General features: G+C 42.6%; 2 protein-coding genes across 5 annotated transcripts in view; both read left to right on the top strand.

Annotated features, from left to right (window-relative positions):
* Nucleotides 1-8,767, top strand: part of piezo1 (piezo type mechanosensitive ion channel component 1 (Er blood group)) — a 35,600-nt gene extending 26,833 nt beyond the window's left edge. For all 3 annotated transcript variants that reach the window (XM_072436305.1, XM_072436306.1, XM_072436303.1), the window contains exons 30-53: nt 136-204; nt 310-416; nt 721-838; nt 914-1,051; nt 1,133-1,305; nt 1,472-1,746; nt 2,202-2,460; nt 3,101-3,289; nt 3,417-3,557; nt 3,629-3,824; nt 4,032-4,179; nt 4,336-4,483; nt 4,551-4,703; nt 4,921-4,982; nt 5,052-5,210; nt 5,279-5,426; nt 5,533-5,721; nt 5,785-5,877; nt 6,599-6,771; nt 6,897-7,019; nt 7,334-7,413; nt 7,488-7,674; nt 7,872-8,013; nt 8,081-8,767. In XM_072436305.1, coding sequence (XP_072292406.1) covers nt 136-204; nt 310-416; nt 721-838; nt 914-1,051; nt 1,133-1,305; nt 1,472-1,746; nt 2,202-2,460; nt 3,101-3,289; nt 3,417-3,557; nt 3,629-3,824; nt 4,032-4,179; nt 4,336-4,483; nt 4,551-4,703; nt 4,921-4,982; nt 5,052-5,210; nt 5,279-5,426; nt 5,533-5,721; nt 5,785-5,877; nt 6,599-6,771; nt 6,897-7,019; nt 7,334-7,413; nt 7,488-7,674; nt 7,872-8,013; nt 8,081-8,209 — 3,599 coding nt within the window. In that variant the 3' untranslated portion in view covers nt 8,210-8,767. The remainder of the gene's footprint in view (nt 1-135; nt 205-309; nt 417-720; nt 839-913; nt 1,052-1,132; nt 1,306-1,471; nt 1,747-2,201; nt 2,461-3,100; nt 3,290-3,416; nt 3,558-3,628; nt 3,825-4,031; nt 4,180-4,335; nt 4,484-4,550; nt 4,704-4,920; nt 4,983-5,051; nt 5,211-5,278; nt 5,427-5,532; nt 5,722-5,784; nt 5,878-6,598; nt 6,772-6,896; nt 7,020-7,333; nt 7,414-7,487; nt 7,675-7,871; nt 8,014-8,080) is intronic.
* An 861-nt stretch (nt 8,768-9,628) lies between these two features.
* Nucleotides 9,629-18,581, top strand: pomt1 (protein-O-mannosyltransferase 1). 2 transcript variants are annotated; one of them, XM_072436309.1, is made up of 19 exons: nt 9,629-9,746; nt 11,357-11,463; nt 12,469-12,519; nt 12,610-12,756; nt 12,842-12,950; nt 13,025-13,084; nt 13,157-13,250; nt 13,329-13,484; nt 13,565-13,695; nt 13,974-14,069; nt 15,377-15,469; nt 16,458-16,554; nt 16,839-16,931; nt 17,027-17,147; nt 17,483-17,580; nt 17,654-17,767; nt 17,843-17,969; nt 18,041-18,218; nt 18,339-18,581. In XM_072436309.1, the coding sequence occupies exons 1-19, from the start codon at nt 9,634-9,636 to the stop codon at nt 18,511-18,513; spliced, it is 2,160 nt and encodes a 719-aa protein (XP_072292410.1). In that variant the 5' UTR covers nt 9,629-9,633; the 3' UTR covers nt 18,514-18,581. The 2 variants fall into 2 exon arrangements, with proteins under 2 accessions (XP_072292410.1, XP_072292411.1); XM_072436310.1 differs by lacking the exons at nt 9,629-9,746; nt 11,357-11,463; nt 12,469-12,519; nt 12,842-12,950 and having other exon boundaries at nt 12,692-12,756.
* The last annotated feature ends 53 nt before the right edge of the window (nt 18,582-18,634 follow it).

Raw genomic sequence — 18,634 nt, 5'->3', positions numbered from 1 at the left:
TTGTACATCCCGAGGCTTCCATCATTTCACATCACAGAGACACAATTGTCCAAACCCTTACAAACCAAATTAACTTTATTAGCCTACTTCAGTAAATTGGCATTAAGGTCATGCTTTTTTTTTAATTCCCATCAGAAGAAAGCCAAATGGAGCAGAAGAAATCCAAGAAGAAATGGCACCAGCCATGGTTGGACCATGCTAAAGGTAAAGCCTTACTAAGATATTCCACTACCATACACTTTTAAATTAGTTCTGTGCCACCAGTATTTTTCTGAGTTGTGTGTTTTAAGTTCTGGTCCGTCTGTTCAGTGCTCCACTCGGGGGACTACTACCTGTTTGAGTCAGACAGTGAGGATGAGGAGGAGCAGCAGCAGCAGGCCGATGAACAGAAGCCCAAAAAGCAAACTGCCTGCCAGGTCAGACTCCCTCGTTCTTTCCGACATTATCTAATTTGAAATCAACACAGGTATACTTGATTTGATTTCTCTGCTTTACTTAAAAGTTGTATTTCTGTCGCCAATTGTCTTGTAAGTCACAATGAAACTTGCACCACAGACGATTTAGCCAGATTTTGTACAATACAATATTAATACTAATGATGATGATGATGTTTTTGTTTTTTGTCACACACACAGTTTGTCTACTATTCCATAGTTTATACTACTAAAAGCAGTAGAGTGTATGATAAATACAATGTGGCTAAAGTGACTGGTTTGACAGTTGGCGTACCAGGCCTGGGTGAGCAATGTGAAGGAGGCTCTGAGGGACCGACAGAGGAGACAGAGGCAGCTGCGGCGAATGGAGAAGACAGCAGTCCAACAGCCACACACCGACACCGGTTTGGACATAAGTTTACAGATATTTCTTCTGAAAACATAAAATGATAAGACGTGAACATTAAATTGTTTGGCAGGTGGTGCAGACAATGACGTGTTTGAGGAGCATGTGGAGCCTGTGGAGCCTGTGGAGCCCGTGGAGCCCGTGGAGCCCGTGGAGCCTGTGGAGACTGTGAAGCGGGAGGACAGTGAGGAGCCGGCGGAACAGAACTCTGGTACTGCCCATAATTCTGTTAGCTCTGTTAGCTCTGTTAGCGCTATGGGTGAATCTATTTTAATGAGTTGTTGTTCTACAGGACACGGTGAGATGGTTCAAAGGATTCTGGACCTCCTGCGCTTTCTTTGGGCTATAGTCCTGGCCATGGTGGATGGACTGACACAGTGGCTCAACATTCTAACCAAACAGTATAGAGAAACATCCACTGTGCTCTGTAACGAGCGCTACTTCATGATGCACAAGATACAACAAGTATGTGCTTTCATTTCATCTGTTCATTCATTCGTTTTCTACTGTTTGTTCCCGTTACGGGTTGCAGGTGACTGGAGCCTATCCCAGTGACTTTGGGCCTTAGGTTGGGTACACAAAGGGAAATTGGGACCACAAATGAAAATAATATTTTTTTTTCTGTCCACAGCACCAAACCACAGCATCCACAGATGAGCTTCAGTCCCAGGCCAGTGGCAGTAACACTCTGGAGACTTGTCTGGATGACACTGATGCTGACAATTCCAGATACAGTTGCCTGGATGTAGATAGTCAGGGTGTTCCAGGCCAGTCGACCCCCAGACCCATGCTGCCTGGTGGTGGTGATCTGCTGATTCCAGAACCCCTGCACAGCCTGGAACTGCTGCCAGATCTGCCCAAACAGCAGCGCCACTCCAGAACAGCCAGTGAGCTGCTGGGAGAGAGGTATTCACACAACTTTCCGCTACAGAAGTACATTTATTATTATTATTTACACATGAAAAATTAAGTTCTAAAAGTACAATAATACAGCCATATAGTTTAACCAGAATTGCCTTAAAATTAAAGCTTCTTTAAAGGCAAGCTTAATGCAATTCTGTTTAGTTCAATTGCTTCAGTTCAGATATTTAAGGTAACTCATTTTGAGTTTATTAAGAGGCTTTCACTCTTGTCACTTGTTATTTGGTCTTACATTGAGCACACTTAAGTCCTGATTCGGACTTGTTTTTTGTCTTGTTCTACTCCTTGTTTAGTTGATCTAGACCAGGTTTAGTTTCAGGGTTTGTCTTGGTTTAGTCTAAATTCTGTGAATGGACCCACAATGTTGAAAATGACTAAGTTATAGGGTGTGAAGAGCTATGTGCAGTAATGGTTCAAACTTGTACCTGTCCCTTATGCAGACAGTTTTATGTCGAAGAGCTGGAGCAGAGCCGAGACTTTTACAACAACCAGAGTCGTCTGCTGAAACTGTTGTTCGCCCTGTACAACCTGCTGTGTGCTAACTCTGAGCTGGTGTGCTACCTCATCATTGTTCTGAACAATGTGGTGAGTGCGTCGGTCATCTCACTGGTGCTGCCCATCCTGGTGTTCCTGTGGGCCATGCTCTCCGTGCCCAGACCCACCAAACGCTTCTGGATGACGGCCATTGTCTATACTGAGGTAGGACGCTGCATAATAGGATCAAATAAAAATGTACACAAAAATACCTATAGTAGTAGAAGTTACTTTTCCGTTGTTTATTATCATGTGATAATACTGCGCACTGGTAGTATCTTTCAAGGATGTCCCGATTATTAAGTTAATCTGTAATTGTGGTTATTCAGGTCACAATGTACTCGTAAGAATACATTTTAAAAATAATTAAAAAACAATTTTAGAAGCAACATTTTTCTGAATTTGGCTGTTTTTAACTTTTTTTCATTCAATAAGTTTTATTTTCTAAAGCTGGTCACAAAACTAGAGGAAAGTGTTAGTCAATGGAAATGAAAGAAAATTAAAGATCTCACTGGTTTGATCTCAGTAAGCGTGAATAATTCTAGTTTAGTCTAATTATAGTTTTTTTCTCACATTAATCGTAACACTAAAATTTTATATTGTGGCATTCTTAGTATTTTTTACATTTTGACTTATTTATAACTTAATAATTACTGTATGGCTATGATTTGGAACGTGTATAATGTTGGTATGATCATATATATAGTAGTGCCCCACTGACTTTGAATAGTTTGTTCATTTTATTGTTACATTTGTATACATTGTATAGTTAATAACTTAATCTCCATACTGTACCATACTGTAGGTGATGGTGGTGGTCAAATACCTGTTTCAGTTTGGCTTCTTCCCCTGGAACAGTGTTTATGAGATGACCCTGAACGAAGACAAGCCTTTCTTCACACCTCGCATCCTGGGCTTGGAGAAGTCTGACAACTACATCAAATACGACCTGCTGCAGCTGCTGGTCTTGTTCTTCCACAGATCTCTGCTCATGGTGCATAAGTCCATATTGATTATGCTCCTCATACATGGTCACATCACCAGTAGTTTTGCTTCCTATCCATGTGGCTTTATTCAGTTTGAATCGTTGCCTTTAATAAATGTATATCTGTGTGTGACAGCGCTATGGTTTGTGGGACCATGAGGGGCCCATTGAAGAGAAGCCCTCCCCTCAGAGCAGCCCTGAGGATGGTAAGATTGCAGATGTGTGTGAAGATGGTACGAGGCAAGACAATCAAGAGGAGCAGTTGGTCATAGCAGAGGTGAGAGCACTGGTATGATTAAACTGATAATAACAGCTGCAAGGTCCTTAACACACGTGACTATTTACCAGGATCCAGTGGATTATACAGAGTCACGGAGCTTCACACCAGCTCCCACACCGCCCCCTGCTGTTAGTTCAGATACCACAGTGTCTGTGGATGAGCAGGGGTCCACCGGCTTGGACGCCACACAGAGCACAAACCTGGGACCGAAGAAGAGAAGTCTCCGCTTTCGCAAAAAGAAGACCAAGAAACACCTGATGACAAGTCAGTGTGCGCAGCCTGACAGTGGCGTCCTTTTCATTAAAAACAATACAAAATGATATACTACTATACTATACTACTACTATACCGCATATGAATGTAATTGCAGCACTACATTGGCTTCATTTAAATGTGTTGAAATTGTGGTGTCTTTATTTATTTTTTTTAACATACTTTGCACTCAAATGGACCTAATTGTTTTGACCCTAGCTGAGGCCTCAGGGGGAGACACACCAGAGCCCGAAGAACTTGAGAGCAAACCAGAGAAACAGAAAAAAACAAAAAGTAAAAGAAGAGAGGCTGCCAATCAGCGCCTGCTTGCCGTAGGACAGAAGCTCAAACACGTCTGTTTATCTGGGTGAGCCTATCAATGTCAGTCCAGTTTCCAGCCATAACATAAAAACAGAAGCACCATCACAGTCAGCACAAAGCAAAAGAAGACATTTACTGTGGTTAAGATTATTCTATTGTGTGCTTTCCCAGTTCCTCTTCTCTAAATCCCTTTTGTGTGCAGTTTCCAGGCAGTGTACCAGCCCACTCAAAGCTTCTTCAGTGACATAGTACACGCTGAGTATCGTGCTGCCACTGATGTCTACGCCCTCATGTTCCTCACGGACGTTATTGACTTCATCATCGTCGTCTTTGGCTTCTGGGCCTTTGGGGTATTGTGGTACTTAAATTAACAATAATGTAAATGTAGTATATGTTTGACTGGTTCTTGTTGTACAGAAACACAGTGCGGCTGCAGACATCGCTTCCTCTCTGTCGGAGGACCAGGTTCCTGAGGCCTTCCTGGTGATGCTGCTCATTCAGTTCAGCACCATGATTATTGATCGGGCACTGTACCTGCGCAAGGCTGTTCTGGGAAAACTTATATTCCAGGTTACCCACATACTATATATCAACATTCATTTTGTAACAATATAAAGACATTATGTGAATAAGTACTATTGTTTCCATACAGACCTGCAATAATATTTAGCGTTAATGTGCTGAATATAAAAGTGTAAAAAATAATGATGCATTGTGAAACAGTGTTAATAAACATTAATAATAAACATACTTACATCATAAGTAAAGCCAAAAACATTGTGTGCAGGTGATCCTGGTGTTTGGGATCCACATCTGGATGTTCTTCATCCTACCTGCAGTCACTGAGCGGTAAGGCTGCATCCTCTTCCCTTGTACATAATGATGAAGGATCAGAGACATTTGTCTTTCTGTCTGCAGGAAGTTTAATCAGAACTTTGTGGCCCAGCTCTGGTACTTTGTCAAGTGTGTGTACTTTGGCTTGTCAGCCTACCAGATCCGCTGCGGTTATCCAACTCGTATCCTGGGCAACTTCCTGACCAAGAAGTACAACCATCTCAACCTGTTCCTCTTCCAGGGGTATGACTCTTCAAGTTGTATTGTGTATTTTGGACAAGTTCTCCACTGATTTAGATTGTTGTGCTCAGGTTCCGTCTGGTGCCGTTTCTGGTTGAGCTGCGCGCTGTTATGGACTGGGTTTGGACCGACACCACTCTGTCACTGTCCAACTGGATGTGTGTAGAAGACATCTATGCCAATATCTTTATCATTAAGTGCAGCCGTGAGACAGAAAAAGTATGAATCCACTACTATTCTTAACATAACTCTGAAGTTGTGTAAGAAGAGTAAAACACAGGATTTATTTATTTATGTTTTCCTTCCCCTTTTTTTTTAAATTCAGAAATATCCCCAGCCAAAAGGACAAAAGAAGAAGAAAATTGTTAAATATGGAATGGGCGGTCTAATCATATTTTTCTTAATTTGTATAATTTGGTTCCCTTTGCTCTTCATCTCATTGGTCAGATCAGTAGTGGGTGTGGTTAACCACCCCATTGATGTCACTGTGACAGTCAAACTTGGAGGCTACGAGGTACGAATGTTAAATCCAAGTGTTTTAACGACTTGAAAATGACCATGTTTTTTGTGTCTACAGCCTCTGTTCACCATGAGTGTTCAGCAGCAGTCCATCAAGCCGTACACGGAATCAGATTATGATCTACTCACTAGGACATTTGGGCATAATGCGGTACTTCTATTCTTAAACCCTCTTGAATTCACATCTATTAGCTATTATTACTTTAATTGTATTGTACTTTTGCCATACATAGCAAGAGTTAGTTTTTTTGAAAAGGTTTGAAAGATACAAATCAAAGTTTTTGACTTGTATCTTTGAGTTTTTAATAATAACTCTTAAACATTTTTAAGAGTTGAGATTAAGATTAACAATGGGGTTGAAATAAAAGAAGAAATTATTGGTTCTAGAATTTAGATCTGGAGGAATAAACACAGTTCAGACTAACTGTAGCCGTGTGAAACTAAACGTGCTTTACAATCACGATTTGCTTGACCTCTGAGGTGAGATTTTACTTAAAAGACTGCTACTGTCTGCTTCCATTTTTAGGGCTCTGTAATGGGAAAGGAGAGTTCATGTAGTACTATAGTCTAGGGTTATCAAAAGTATCAAAATACTGATAACTAGTATCAGAAGTAGACATTTGGCACTAAATAAATCCCATAAACAACATTTCTAAATGTTGCCTTCCCTGACCTGATCTTGAGTTTTTTCATAACTTCTAAGACCATATACCGGTAGTAATATTAGTAAGGAAAGTACTATTTACTATTTATTATTGAAAATGACTGTTTTCAATAAAAATAATTAAAAATGCTATTAAATCTGTTTGTTGGAACATAATAACCCAAAATGTCCTTCCTGTTGTCAAATATATAATGTGTTTGTGTTCCAGGTGGCCATGCAGTTTATCACTTTGTACAGTTCTGAAGACATAGTAACGGCCATGATTGAGGGCAGCTCGGGCTCTGTGTGGAGGATCAGCCCCCCCAGCCGACAGGAGCTCATCAAAGAACTGCTCGAGAGTCAAGTGGACCTGACACTGAGGCTCTCCTGGACCTTCCAGAGGTACCCACCTCTCTTTACTTTTGCCATAAAAGTGTGTAGTTGCATGTCCATTGATTGGAGATGATCAGGAGAAAATTTACAGAGATTCAATCATCTGAAAAAAGTATTGGATCATGTTCTCACAGAGACTTGGGAAAAGGAGGAACTGTGGAGCACACTTTTGACAAACACTCCATCGACTTGGAGCCTGGGAGTCCGGTCCGGTCAGAGCTGGCTTCTTTGCTTGTGGGCAACAGCACCAAACCTGTGTAAGTGGCCTATGAGCTGGCACACAGAGGGATGGGCCGATATATTTTTATTTTTGAGCCGGAATACCAGTACCAATAATTCATTTTCAAAATTCAAAACAAGCCCCACCCATCTATTTTAAGTACATTTTACAAATCAACTTTTCACCTCACTAAGCAATAATTAATACAAATAATAACATAATTAATGTAACATATATTTTTTTACATGGTTGTGTAAACATAGAGCCATATTTGTAGCCTAATGACTCTTTTTTTACTCTTAAAAATATATATAATAATATACATAAATGTCATTATGTTGTCGTTATCAGGGTTGTGCCGCACATGTTTCCAAACTACATCCGAGCACCAAACGGAGCGGAGGCCAAACCTGTCAGTCAGCTCTGTGAAGGTGATCCCATTGACCTTATTCACACTAATTCAATCCAATACTTGAGTTTGAGCTAGTTGTGGATGTTGTTGCAGGAGATGAGAAGGACTATTCAAACATCACCCTGTCCATGATGAGTGATAAGTCCTTGACGAGCAGTGGGACCCAGGAGTGGTGGGACATTGCTATTGCAGACTGCACCCCCCCATGTGGAGTTTTGCCCATGGTCATCTTTAACGACAAAGTCAGCCCCCCCAGCCTGGGCTTCCTGGCCGGATATGGGTGAGCCTCTGATATATCTCTGGTCTACTCTGGACATTTAAGCGTGTTTGTAACTTTAGAATGATATATTAATTATATATTTATTTTTGAACTGTGTCTCTCAAACTTTTCACACTATGCATTTTATTTTTATTTTTTTTCAAATAATGGTATTATAATTCAATGTTGAACTTGAATTGTCTCTTTCTGTGTTCCAGGATTATGGGCTTGTATGTGTCTGTGGTGTTGGTGATTGGAAAATTTGTGCGTGGATTCTTCAGTGAGATTTCTCACTCCATCATGTTTGAGGAGCTTCCGTGTGTGGACCGCATCCTAAAGTTATGCACGGACATCTTCCTGGTTCGTGTATCTCCCGTGATTCTATTTGAGTGTTTGGAGTGTGGACTACAGCTAGTGTGTGTTTCAGGTGCGAGAGACGGGAGAGCTGGAGCTGGAGGAGGAACTCTACTCAAAAGTCATCTTCCTTTATCGCTCTCCAGAGACAATGATCAAATGGACCAGGGACAATCACAGTTTTGACCAGGAAAGGCGCTGACTGTCCATTTCAAACTCAGTAACGCCACTACAGTAACAGGACGACACTACCATGTTGTTCACGTGGAATAATCCAGACCAAGACTGTCAAAGAGGTGCAGGAGCCACTCTTTGGCATCACAGGCCTGCATAGCTTAATGAATGTAGGCACTAGGCAGAAAGGTCATAGGTCATGCATAGGCAAGGCCTCATGTCACTAGAGCAAGCACTTACTGTTGGAGTGCTCTAGGTGTGCTTGTGTTCACAAGTCTGGAGTTTGGAGCCGGAATGACTGTAGAGACAGATTGGCTCTGTTTGAAAGACATGAGCACTTCTACCTTCACGAACCACAGATTATGCCGCATTTGTGAACATTGTCTTTTATTGTATTTGTTCTTGATGCCCCAGTGCCTTTCTATTGTGTCTTATTAATGTCAGAGCCTAAATTATTTCACAAATGTTTTGTGACATTTTTAGCAGAAATCCGAAAACTGTTCAGTCTTTTTCAAGGAAGCTTGCACAAATAGAATAAAACTGTAGGCCTATGTCAGATATGTACAAATTAAAGTGTTATTGGTTTATGGAATCTTTAAAGTGTGGATTTATTTCAATTCAGTTTTATTTATTTTTATGTGTCCACGGGCAAAATAATTTGTACGGCTTTGTGTTTGGTGGTGCTTAGTCCTCTCTGGAACAGTGCGACCGTAAGGATGAGAATGGGCGAATGGTGTTTGGGATAAAAGGTTTGTTTTGTTTTATAATCTACAGCAGGGGTGTCCAAACTGTGGCACGGGGGCCAAATGCAGCCCTAAGACCATTTTTTGTTGGCCCTCAGGCTTCCTGCCAAGTTGGCCCTAACAACAAAAAGTAGTACTTTAAACTGTAAAATTGGAAAAAGTCAACCTAATATGAATGTTCCAAGTCTTATTAAAGATGTGCAGGTGCATTGGAACTATGTCAAATGGAAAATTTCGAATAGTTCACTTCACGGGTTGGTTAAAAATGCGGCCCTTGGGGGGAAAAGTTTGGACACCCCTGATCTAGTCTCTATTTATGTTTTCCTTAGAGCGTCATGCCACAGCGGTAGATGGCAGTAAAGCACGTTAGTGTCCCACAGCACTGCAGCTCATGTTGCACAGAAAAAGGCTGCACAGTCAAAACAGATGCTAACCCATGGATCTATTTTATGATAACCTGTCCAAAGCTGGACAGCGGCTGAAGAGAAAAGCTGTGGTGTGACCAGGAGCTGTCCGTCTCTTGCTCACGGTGAGTTGTCAGCGATCTTCTCTTATTATTTGCGTATTAATAATAGGTTTGTTCTAAACACTGAGCAGTCAGCGTAGTATGTACACAGGATGCAGATTTACGCTGTGTTATCCAAACCATGCAACGCTGTATGTGTAGTTATCTTGAAAGCTCAGTAAGTACTTTGTGTCAGCAGGCGCCATGCTGCAGCTCCCTCTGGTGGTGACCGCTCAGGTGGACATTGTTCTTCTGCTCGTGTCTCTGTTGGCGCTGTGGACCAGACTGAGCGGACTAAGTTCTCCCAACTCCGTGGTGTGAGTCCCGGACCGCCCCATGGGTCCGCTCCATGGAGCCATGTCCGCCCCTGACACGCCATGATACGGTGGCGCTCACGGTCCACAACAAGAATGAATTGAAAAGCAAAACAAATTTCCATAACCAAATATTGACAAATTCATCGTTGTTGTGAACCCTGAGGGTCACTGTACCATGACCATACACATGCAATATGCATACAATACATATGCTTGCAATATGCATACAATACATGCATACAATATGTATACAATACATGCATACAATATGTATACAATACATGCATACAATATGTATACAATACATGCATACAATATGTATACAATACATAGGCATACCATACATAGGCATATAATACACATGCACACAATACATGCACACAATACATATACATACAATACATGCACACAATACATATGCACACAATACATATGCACACAATACATGCACACAATACATATGCACACAATACATACACACAATACATATACATACAATACATATGCATAAAATATGCGTACAATATAACTGAAATGGAATGACTGTACATATACGCTATGCATGCACAAAGAAAATGGACAGGGAATATAACAGCACGCGTTTAAGTTGCAGCATAATGTAGTTCCCAGCATGCAACAGTCAATCAGATGAAAATCAAACTTATGTCACAAGTTGGTCTGCGGAGCTGGACACATTTCAGCTGTCGATCATTGGCCCTGCTCCTCTCAGTCAGGTGAAGGTGCACCTGCATATCCAGGGGACATATTCAGGGGATATGCAGGTGCAGCTTGTCTAGGATATTTAAGCATGTCAAAAATATCAAAAACCAGATACTAGTAGTTGACCAAAACGTAAAGGTGGAATGGACGATTTTTTTCAGCAAATTTTTATCATATTTCCTCGTGGCGTGGATAAATCATTTGTCCTGCCACGTATCAATCATAAAACGCACCTACCGCTCACCTGCAGCCGCGTCAGGCTCGTCCCCACGTTTCCGCGTGCCTAAGCGCATGGATCTATGATAATATAGTTCCCTCAGTGTACGGGGCAAAATGAAGACGGAGAAAGACAGTTCGAGCTGACTCAGAAGTGGACAGAAATCTACGGGAGACGAGCGATGCGATGCGCTCCGTTGCGCTAATAAACAAACGCACGTGTGTGTTGTATCACACGGGGGAGTGCGCATGCGCACTTCCGCCTGCGTTCTCAAATCGCCGAAAAATCGTCCATACCACCTTTAATCCTAATTTCAACTAGAATTGATATAAAAAAAATGTTTAAACAGAACAAAATTTGGCCTTTCCAGAAGTTTTAGAATGATATCAAGCTTTAGCAGAACTAGTACATGAAGTGCTATTATGTTGAAAATGTCTATTGTTGTTGTTAAAGTTGTCATTATGGTATCGAAATTGGTATTAATAATTGATTCCCCCCCATTTGCCTTTTTTGGTTTTGAGTGTTTCTCATCCAGTACTAAAACGACTGTCATTAGTCATTTTATTGCAGTGGCTCATCATAAATTAAACGTTTTATACAGACTCCCATTTATAAAACTTTTTTTATACATGTCAATCTAATGTGTTCCTTCTTTTGCTCTTCTGTTTCTCAGGTTTGATGAGGTGTACTATGGGCAGTTTGTGTCTCTTTACATGAAGAGGGTCTTCTTTATTGATGACAGTGGCCCTCCACTTGGTCACATGATTCTAGCTGCTGGAGGTTAGTGCAAGGTGTAACAAAAACGTATTATTAACCTAAGGTAACAACTACAGATTGGTACTCTATATCGTAGAGTCAGTTCTCTAGTTTTGTTTGAATACCGCAACTAATGATTGTTTACATAGACTTGTTTAAAGAAATCTAGTTTTCAAATTTCAGATGAAACAGCCACATTGAGCCTACTGCACAAAGGCATGGGTCCATCCAAATACTTCTCACAAGTGGAGCTCTTTGTGATCATTTGGTCTTAAAGACAAAAGAGATGGTTATTTTTTTAAACAAGGCACTATGACATGAGTCCAAGACAATTTCCCTGTATTGTATTGTATAGTTCAGGGGTGCCCTTTTCGGCTCACAAGCTTCTTTTATATTCCACAAAGCCCGAAGATCTACCTATAGATCCAAATTATTTTATAATTTAGTATTATTTTTATTGTCAGTATTAATCAGGTTTTTATTTTTGTTTTACCATAATTAGGCTATAGAAACACAATGTAGGCTTTCATTAATAGCCTAATATTGTGTATCATATACAAATGTGCAATATCTGCTATTTAAAAAAAAAAAAAATCAGCTATTTAACTAGACCATTTAATAGAGCTGAGTATTTTGATATTTAAATATACTGGCCACAACTACGTTAAATGAAAGAAGGTTGAGCTTCTTGCCTTGACTCCTCCTTCCTTTGACAGCGTGCATTACACGGCTCGCGCTTCGGCGCAGAAAGCGTTTCGGAGCTTGCGCGATGCTCGTGGTGTGTTCTTGGTGAAACTTATGGAAAAGCGGCCAAAATACTAACATGCTGGTTGTAGCTCTGGGTCCACTCGTGCTGCTGTAGAGCTCTCACTTGTAATGTCAAGCTATAAAGTAAAAAGACAGGTCTTTGGGATCGACCCTCACTGCCTTTGAGATCAACCGTTAGATCGCGATCGACGTATTGGGCACTCCTGGTATAGTTTAATAAAAATACATTCTGACCAGTCCCTTGCTTGTTCTGCGTTACAGCATATCTTGGAGATTTCGATGGCAATTTTGTGTGGAACAGAATTGGGGCAGGTAAGGGATTTTGTAGTGAGATTAAATGGGTCTGACTTTTATTTATGAGGAGAGTGGAGCTCTGAGTGTGTCTCTGGTCTTTACGTGCAGAGTACCCGGACAGTGTGAGTGTGTGGAGTCTGCGGCTGCTCCCTGCTCTTTGTGGGGCCCTCAGCGTTCCTCTGGTCTACAGGCTCTCTCTGGAGCTGGGAGTATCTTACCTGTCTGCTCTGGGGGCTGCACTGCTCTTTCTGCTTGGTAGAGATAATTATTTTTTTCATGGACCATATCTAAAATATTGTTTGGAATAACTCTTATTTAAAATGTGTAACTGTGATTCAAGAGAATGCCCTGATTGTGCAGTCCCGGTTCATGCTGTTGGAGTCTGTTCTCATCTTCTTCATGCTCATGTCCTTCTTTTGTTACCTGCACTTCCACAACACATGTCACAGGTGAGACTCCGCCCCATTTTCAGTATCTTAATTTTTTTTCATTCAATGTTAATTAATCTCTCATATATCTAAAGGTCATGGTTCAGTTACTCTTGGCTGCTTCTGTCTGGGGCCTCCATCGCCGCGGCAATAGGGTACATATATGATTGTAGAATATTAAAGAGTACAATAGACGGATCATGATGTGTGTTGTTGTCTGTGCTCAGGGTCAAGTACATGGGCTTGTTGTCGTACCTTTTGCTGTTGGGCATGGCCTGTGTGCACACCTGGAAGATGATTGGAGACTGCTCATTTAGCCATGTGAGTTCTTTGTACATCCAAAAGATGCAGAAATGCCTGTGTTCAACCCTGTGTAATCCACATGTCTTTGTGTGACAGCTGAGTGTCTGTGTTCATGCTGTCTGTCGACTGGTGTGTCTAGTTGTGGTGCCTGTTCTTCTCTATGTGTTCTGGTTCTACGTCCACCTCAGTCTCCTGCACCGCAGCGGGCCCCACGATCAGCTCATGAGCTCGGCTTTCCAGGCTACTCTTGAGGTAAAAACACTTATTAGCCTCTACATGTTTATCTTTACAACAGCCCGGACTCAGGCTGAATGCTTTCTGTATCTCTGTAGGGGGGGCTCTCTAGGATCACCCAGGGACAGCCACTTGAAGTGGCCTACGGCAGCCAGGTGACCCTGAGAAGCTCCACCTCCAACCCTGTGCCCTGCTGGCTTCACTCGCATAAGGCCAACTATCCAATAAGGTGAAGAGTGGACCGCCATACACAAAGAAACTGCTTCTTGAGACAAATGATCAAAAATCTACATCAAAGATGTAAGGTCAGGAACAGTATTCTGACAGACGGATTAAGCAATAAAGAAAATCTTGGTCCGTTTGTGTCAAAATGAACATGGCGGAGTAAAAAACATTAAATACAAATCAAGAAGAATAAATTAAATGTGATGAAATGTTCTCCAAATAACTTTTTTATTTTTTTTATTTAGACCTATACTATTACCGTGATGTCTCTTTTATGTTCAGGTATGAAAATGGACGAGGTAGTTCCCATCAGCAGCAGGTCACCTGTTATCCTTTCAAAGATGTCAATAACTGGTGGATTATTAAAGATCCACTCAGGTAAGGCTAGTATTTCTATAGAAAAGTTTAAATCATCCATCCATCCATCTTCTGCCGCTTTATCCGGGGCCGGGTCGCGGGGGCAGCAGTCTGAGCAGGGACTCCCAGCCTTCCTTCTCCCCAGACACTTCCTCTAACTCCTCCGGGGGGATCCCGAGGCGTTCCCAGGCCAGCCGAGAGACATAGTCTCTCCAGCGTGTCCTGGGTCTTCCCCGGGGCCTCTTCCCGGTGGGACATGCCTGAAACACCTCCCGAGGGAGGCGCCCAGGAGGCATCCGGAACAGATGCCCGAGCCACCTCAGCTGGCTCCTCTCGACGTGGAGGAGCAGCGGCTCTACTCCGAGCTCCCCCCGTGTGGCCGAGCTCCTCACCTTATCTCTAAGGGAGCGCCCAGCCACCCGGCGGAGGAAACTCATTTCGACCGCTTGTATCCGCGATCTTGTTCTTTCGGTCACTACCCAAAGCTCATGACCATAGGTGAGGGTAGGAACGTAGACCGACCGGTAAACAGAGAGCTTTGCCTTTCGGCTCAGCTCCCTCTTTACCACAACGGTCCGATGCAGCGACTGCATCACTGCAGCCGCTGCACCGATCCGCCTGTCGATCTCACGCTCCATCCTTCCCTCACTCGTGAACAAGACCCCGAGATACTTGAACTCCTCCACTTGGGGCAAGGACACCCCACCCACCTGGAGAGGGCAAGCCACCTTTTTCCGGTCGAGAACCATGGCCTCGGATTTGGAGGTGCTGATTCTCATCCCAGCCGCTTCACACTCGGCTGCAAACCGTCCCAGTGCATGTTGCAGGTCCGGGTTTGATGGAGCCATCAGGACAACATCGTCTGCAAACAGCAGAGATGAGATCCTGTGGTCCCCAAACCGGACCCCCTCCGACCCCTGACTGCGCCTAGAAATTCTGTCCATAAAAATTATGAACAGAACCGGTGACACAGGGCAGCCCTGGCGGAGTCCAACATGCACTGGGAACAGGTCTGACTTACTGCCGGCAATGCGAACACAGCTCCTGCTCCGGTCATACAGGGACCGGACAGCCCTGAGCAAAGGGCCCCGGACCCCGTACTCCCGGAGCACCCCCCAAAGGACACCCCGAGGGACACGGTCAAAAGCCTTCTCCAGATCCACAAAGCACATGTGGACTGGTTGGGCAAACTCCCATGAACCCTCGAGCACCCGCTTAAAGTTTAAATCATACATACAATATTTCCTCTCTATTGAGGCATTTTCTGGTTTTGTTTTGAACTCTTAACAGAGCTTGCTATAGACTTCAGGTTTGTTATTCTGTCTCAGGCAGGAGTTGGTGGTGGGCACACCTCCTAAGCCTGTTCATCATGGAGATGTCATCCAGCTTGTCCATGGAATGACGTCACGTTTTCTCAACAGGTAAAAAGCACTGTCTTTATCAGTGGGTGGGTCATTCGGTTCATAGTGTTTATTGAAACACTTGCTGGTCTATTTTGTTTTAGTTGTATTATAAATAGTGCTGTCAATCAATTTACATATTTTCCTAACACAATTATTTAACAGGAGTTAAAGGCTCTTCATAGTCACTTGTGACTGGAGCTGCCTCTTATGGCGACAGATGCATGCGTGTTGGCCTTATACCTTCCAATGATCTGTAATAGTTAGGTGAAATATTTGTCCAATTATATTTTTTGGTGAAAAATTAGCTCTCACACACAAATTTGATTTTCCTTGCAAAGCACACGGCATTGAACTTGCCTTTTCCGCTCTTTTCGGTTTGTTAGCAGAACACTGGAGAGTGGTAACCACTGCTCTGCGCTCAAAATATAAGCCACTGAGTACTCTGTCCATGTGAGGACTGATGAATATATGTAACCGTTGGAAATTAGAGCTGCTCCTGAATACGTCCTTTCAAGAAAGACCCACGTAACTTACCAGAGCGTGTTTGGTCAAAACAGGCTGTGTGTTCGTATGTATGGGTTCGATTCCCGGACCAGACCTATATCACATGATCTCTCTGGGTGGAGTCTGCATGTTCTCCCCGTGTTACCGTGGGTTCTCTCCGGGTTCTCCGGCTCCTCCCACCGTCCAAAGACATGCATGTGTAAGGCAAAAATTGGTGACTCTAAATTGGCCCTAGTGAATGAATGTGAGAGTGAACTGTCTGTAACGTCTATGTCTCTGTGTCAGCCCTGCGACAAGTTGGCCACTGTCCAGGGTGTACCCCGCCTAAGGCCCGAAGTCACTGGGGATAGGCTCCTGTCACCCGCGACCCCAAAAAGGGAACAAGCGGTAGAAAATGGGATGGGATGGGATGGGATGTCAGTTTTCTTTGATTAATCACACAAGTTTAACTTTTGACAGCACTAATTATAAACCTATGTACTAATATACTTATTTTTATCAGTCATGATGTTGCTGCCCCAATGAGCCCTCATGCCCAGGAGGTGTCCGGCTATATTAACTACAATGTCTCCATGGCTCCACAGAACATTTGGACAGTGGTGAGCCTTCAGTTCTGTAACCTGATGGGAATATGTCTTACTAATTACAATAAGGGTTGTACGGTAGTAGTATTTTAGAGCTAGTGGTCTGTTCATCAGTGACGCACAGCAAGTACTTTGTTTAAACCATGTGTATTGATGACCATTAAAAATATATAATCCCCCCAAAAATGTATAAACTTTATCTTGTCTTATTTAAAAGTTGCATCAACAACTGCCTTTTAATCATAGCACAGACATTTTAACTACCGTACTGTCAGGCTAAACTATTCTTTCTGTCTCAGGAAATAAGTAACAGGGAATCAGATGGAGAGGTATGGAAGACCATTCTGTCTGATGTTCGACTGGTCCATCTCAACACGTCAGCAGTTCTTAAGGTAGTACTCAGCTTCAGCAGTTGTGTTATACCCTTCACGTGTTTATGCATAATTTGCAGTCATGCATACTGTATGTCATATGTTTGCACCTATAGCTGAGTGGGGCATCTCTGCCTGACTGGGGCTTCCATCAGTTGGAGGTGATCGCAGAGAAGCTGTTCACTGCTCCCAGCAGCAGCCAGAGCTGGACCGTGGAAGAGCACAGATATGGAACCAGTATGGATGCTTATTTTGTTTCACAAATGCTATTAAGGCTTTAATACACAACGTTTAATATAAATTCATATAAACTCTAGTAGCTCTAGTAGTGGTTCCCAGCTCTTTTCTCTTGGTGTCCCCTTTTTAGTCTGAGGGGTTGCCAATCCCAACAACCTCCTGTCTGATAAACTATGGTCTTCTTAGGGGAAAACCATAATAAATAGAAACATATATACCGTAGTATTGTAGACTTCATTATAATTTTAACTGTGTCAATCAAAAAGCTTCATGGTCTCACTGTGAGTGGTCCGTACCCCTTGGCTGAGAATTCCTGATCTATGATGCATGTGCAGGTCAAGAGCAGAAGGAAAGGGAGCTGGAGCTTCATTCACCAACTCATATAGATGTTACCAGAAAAATCTCTTTGTGGGCAAAGTTTATTGAGCTTCAGGTACCTCATACATTTTCTCACAATATTTCGACTACTTTCTATTCAACTAATATGTATGTGTATGTCTTGACAGTGGAAGATGCTCACAGCCAAACAGGAAAACTCAGAACACAAATATAGCTCATCTCCGTCTGAGTGGCTCACCCTGGAGACCAACATTGCATACTGGTTGCACTCCTCCACAAATGTAGCACAAAGTACAAACAATAAATAACAGTGGGACTACAGCACCCACCTCATGTCTTTTCACGGTTTGTTCCAGGCTCAGATCCACCTCATTGGGAATCCTGTGTCTTGGGCTATAGCCAAAATGAGCTTACTTGTCTATCAACTGCTGGCAATCACTTACTTACTTCGGCGGAGGCGGGGCTTCAAGGACATACCTGAAGGTACACGCAACATGTTCTGTAGACTAAATATTGGCACTGGCTTCACATGTTTCTTCTGTATGTCCGTGCAGATGAGTGGAACCATTTTGTCTCTCTCGGCCGTGTTTGTGTTGGTGGCTGGATAGTGAATTTTGTGCCTTTCCTCCTGATGGAGAAGACGCTGTTTCTGTATCACTACCTGCCAGCTCTCTGCTACCTGCACTTGTTAAGCCCTGCTCTCCTGGAGCATGTCTACTCTCACCTGCTAAGGTACTGTACCATGCTTGTTGTGATGAGATTAATTGCAATGTTTGTCTTTATATCACTCAGCAAAAATATTTGCATAACCTTTTCTTTGTGTTTTTATTATACTTTTTCTTCCCCTTTCAGCAGTGGAGCTCAGCGGCGTGCCATGACTGTGTGTGTGATGGCTTTGGCAGTGTCTGTATTGTTGTCCTATAAAAACTTCTGCCCTTTGACCTACGGGAGCCCACAGCTGGCGGCCTCTGAGCTGCAGAAACTCAAGTGGAGAGAGTCCTGGGACATCTTATACCGTCGTCATTAGGCTTTTTTTTTTTTTTTTTTAACATATTGGACTTCATGTTTTCCACTGTTAATAAAAAGGGACTACTATTATTCTATCTCGAAACAATTGTATTATTTTAAGTAGTTGTAGGGTTTATAAT

This window comes from Eucyclogobius newberryi, unplaced genomic scaffold (assembly GCF_026437365.1).
Source record: "Eucyclogobius newberryi isolate DKJ021-1_F unplaced genomic scaffold, fEucNew1.0.hap1 SCAF_8, whole genome shotgun sequence".
Lineage (NCBI taxonomy): Eukaryota > Metazoa > Chordata > Actinopteri > Gobiiformes > Gobiidae > Eucyclogobius > Eucyclogobius newberryi.
The sequence above is the reverse complement of the archived record's forward strand: the minus strand, read 5'-3'. Positions and strand labels throughout refer to the sequence as shown.

Coding starts and splice junctions, on each gene's coding strand:
- pomt1 (XM_072436309.1), top strand. CDS start 9,634: ATGCTGCAGCTCCCTCTGGTGGTGACCGCTCAGGTGGACATTGTTCTT. Junction 14,070..15,376: donor ATTATTAAAGATCCACTCAG/GTAAGGCTAGTA, acceptor ATTCTGTCTCAG/GCAGGAGTTGGTGGTGGGCA. Junction 17,970..18,040: donor CTTCAAGGACATACCTGAAG/GTACACGCAACA, acceptor ATGTCCGTGCAG/ATGAGTGGAACCATTTTGTC.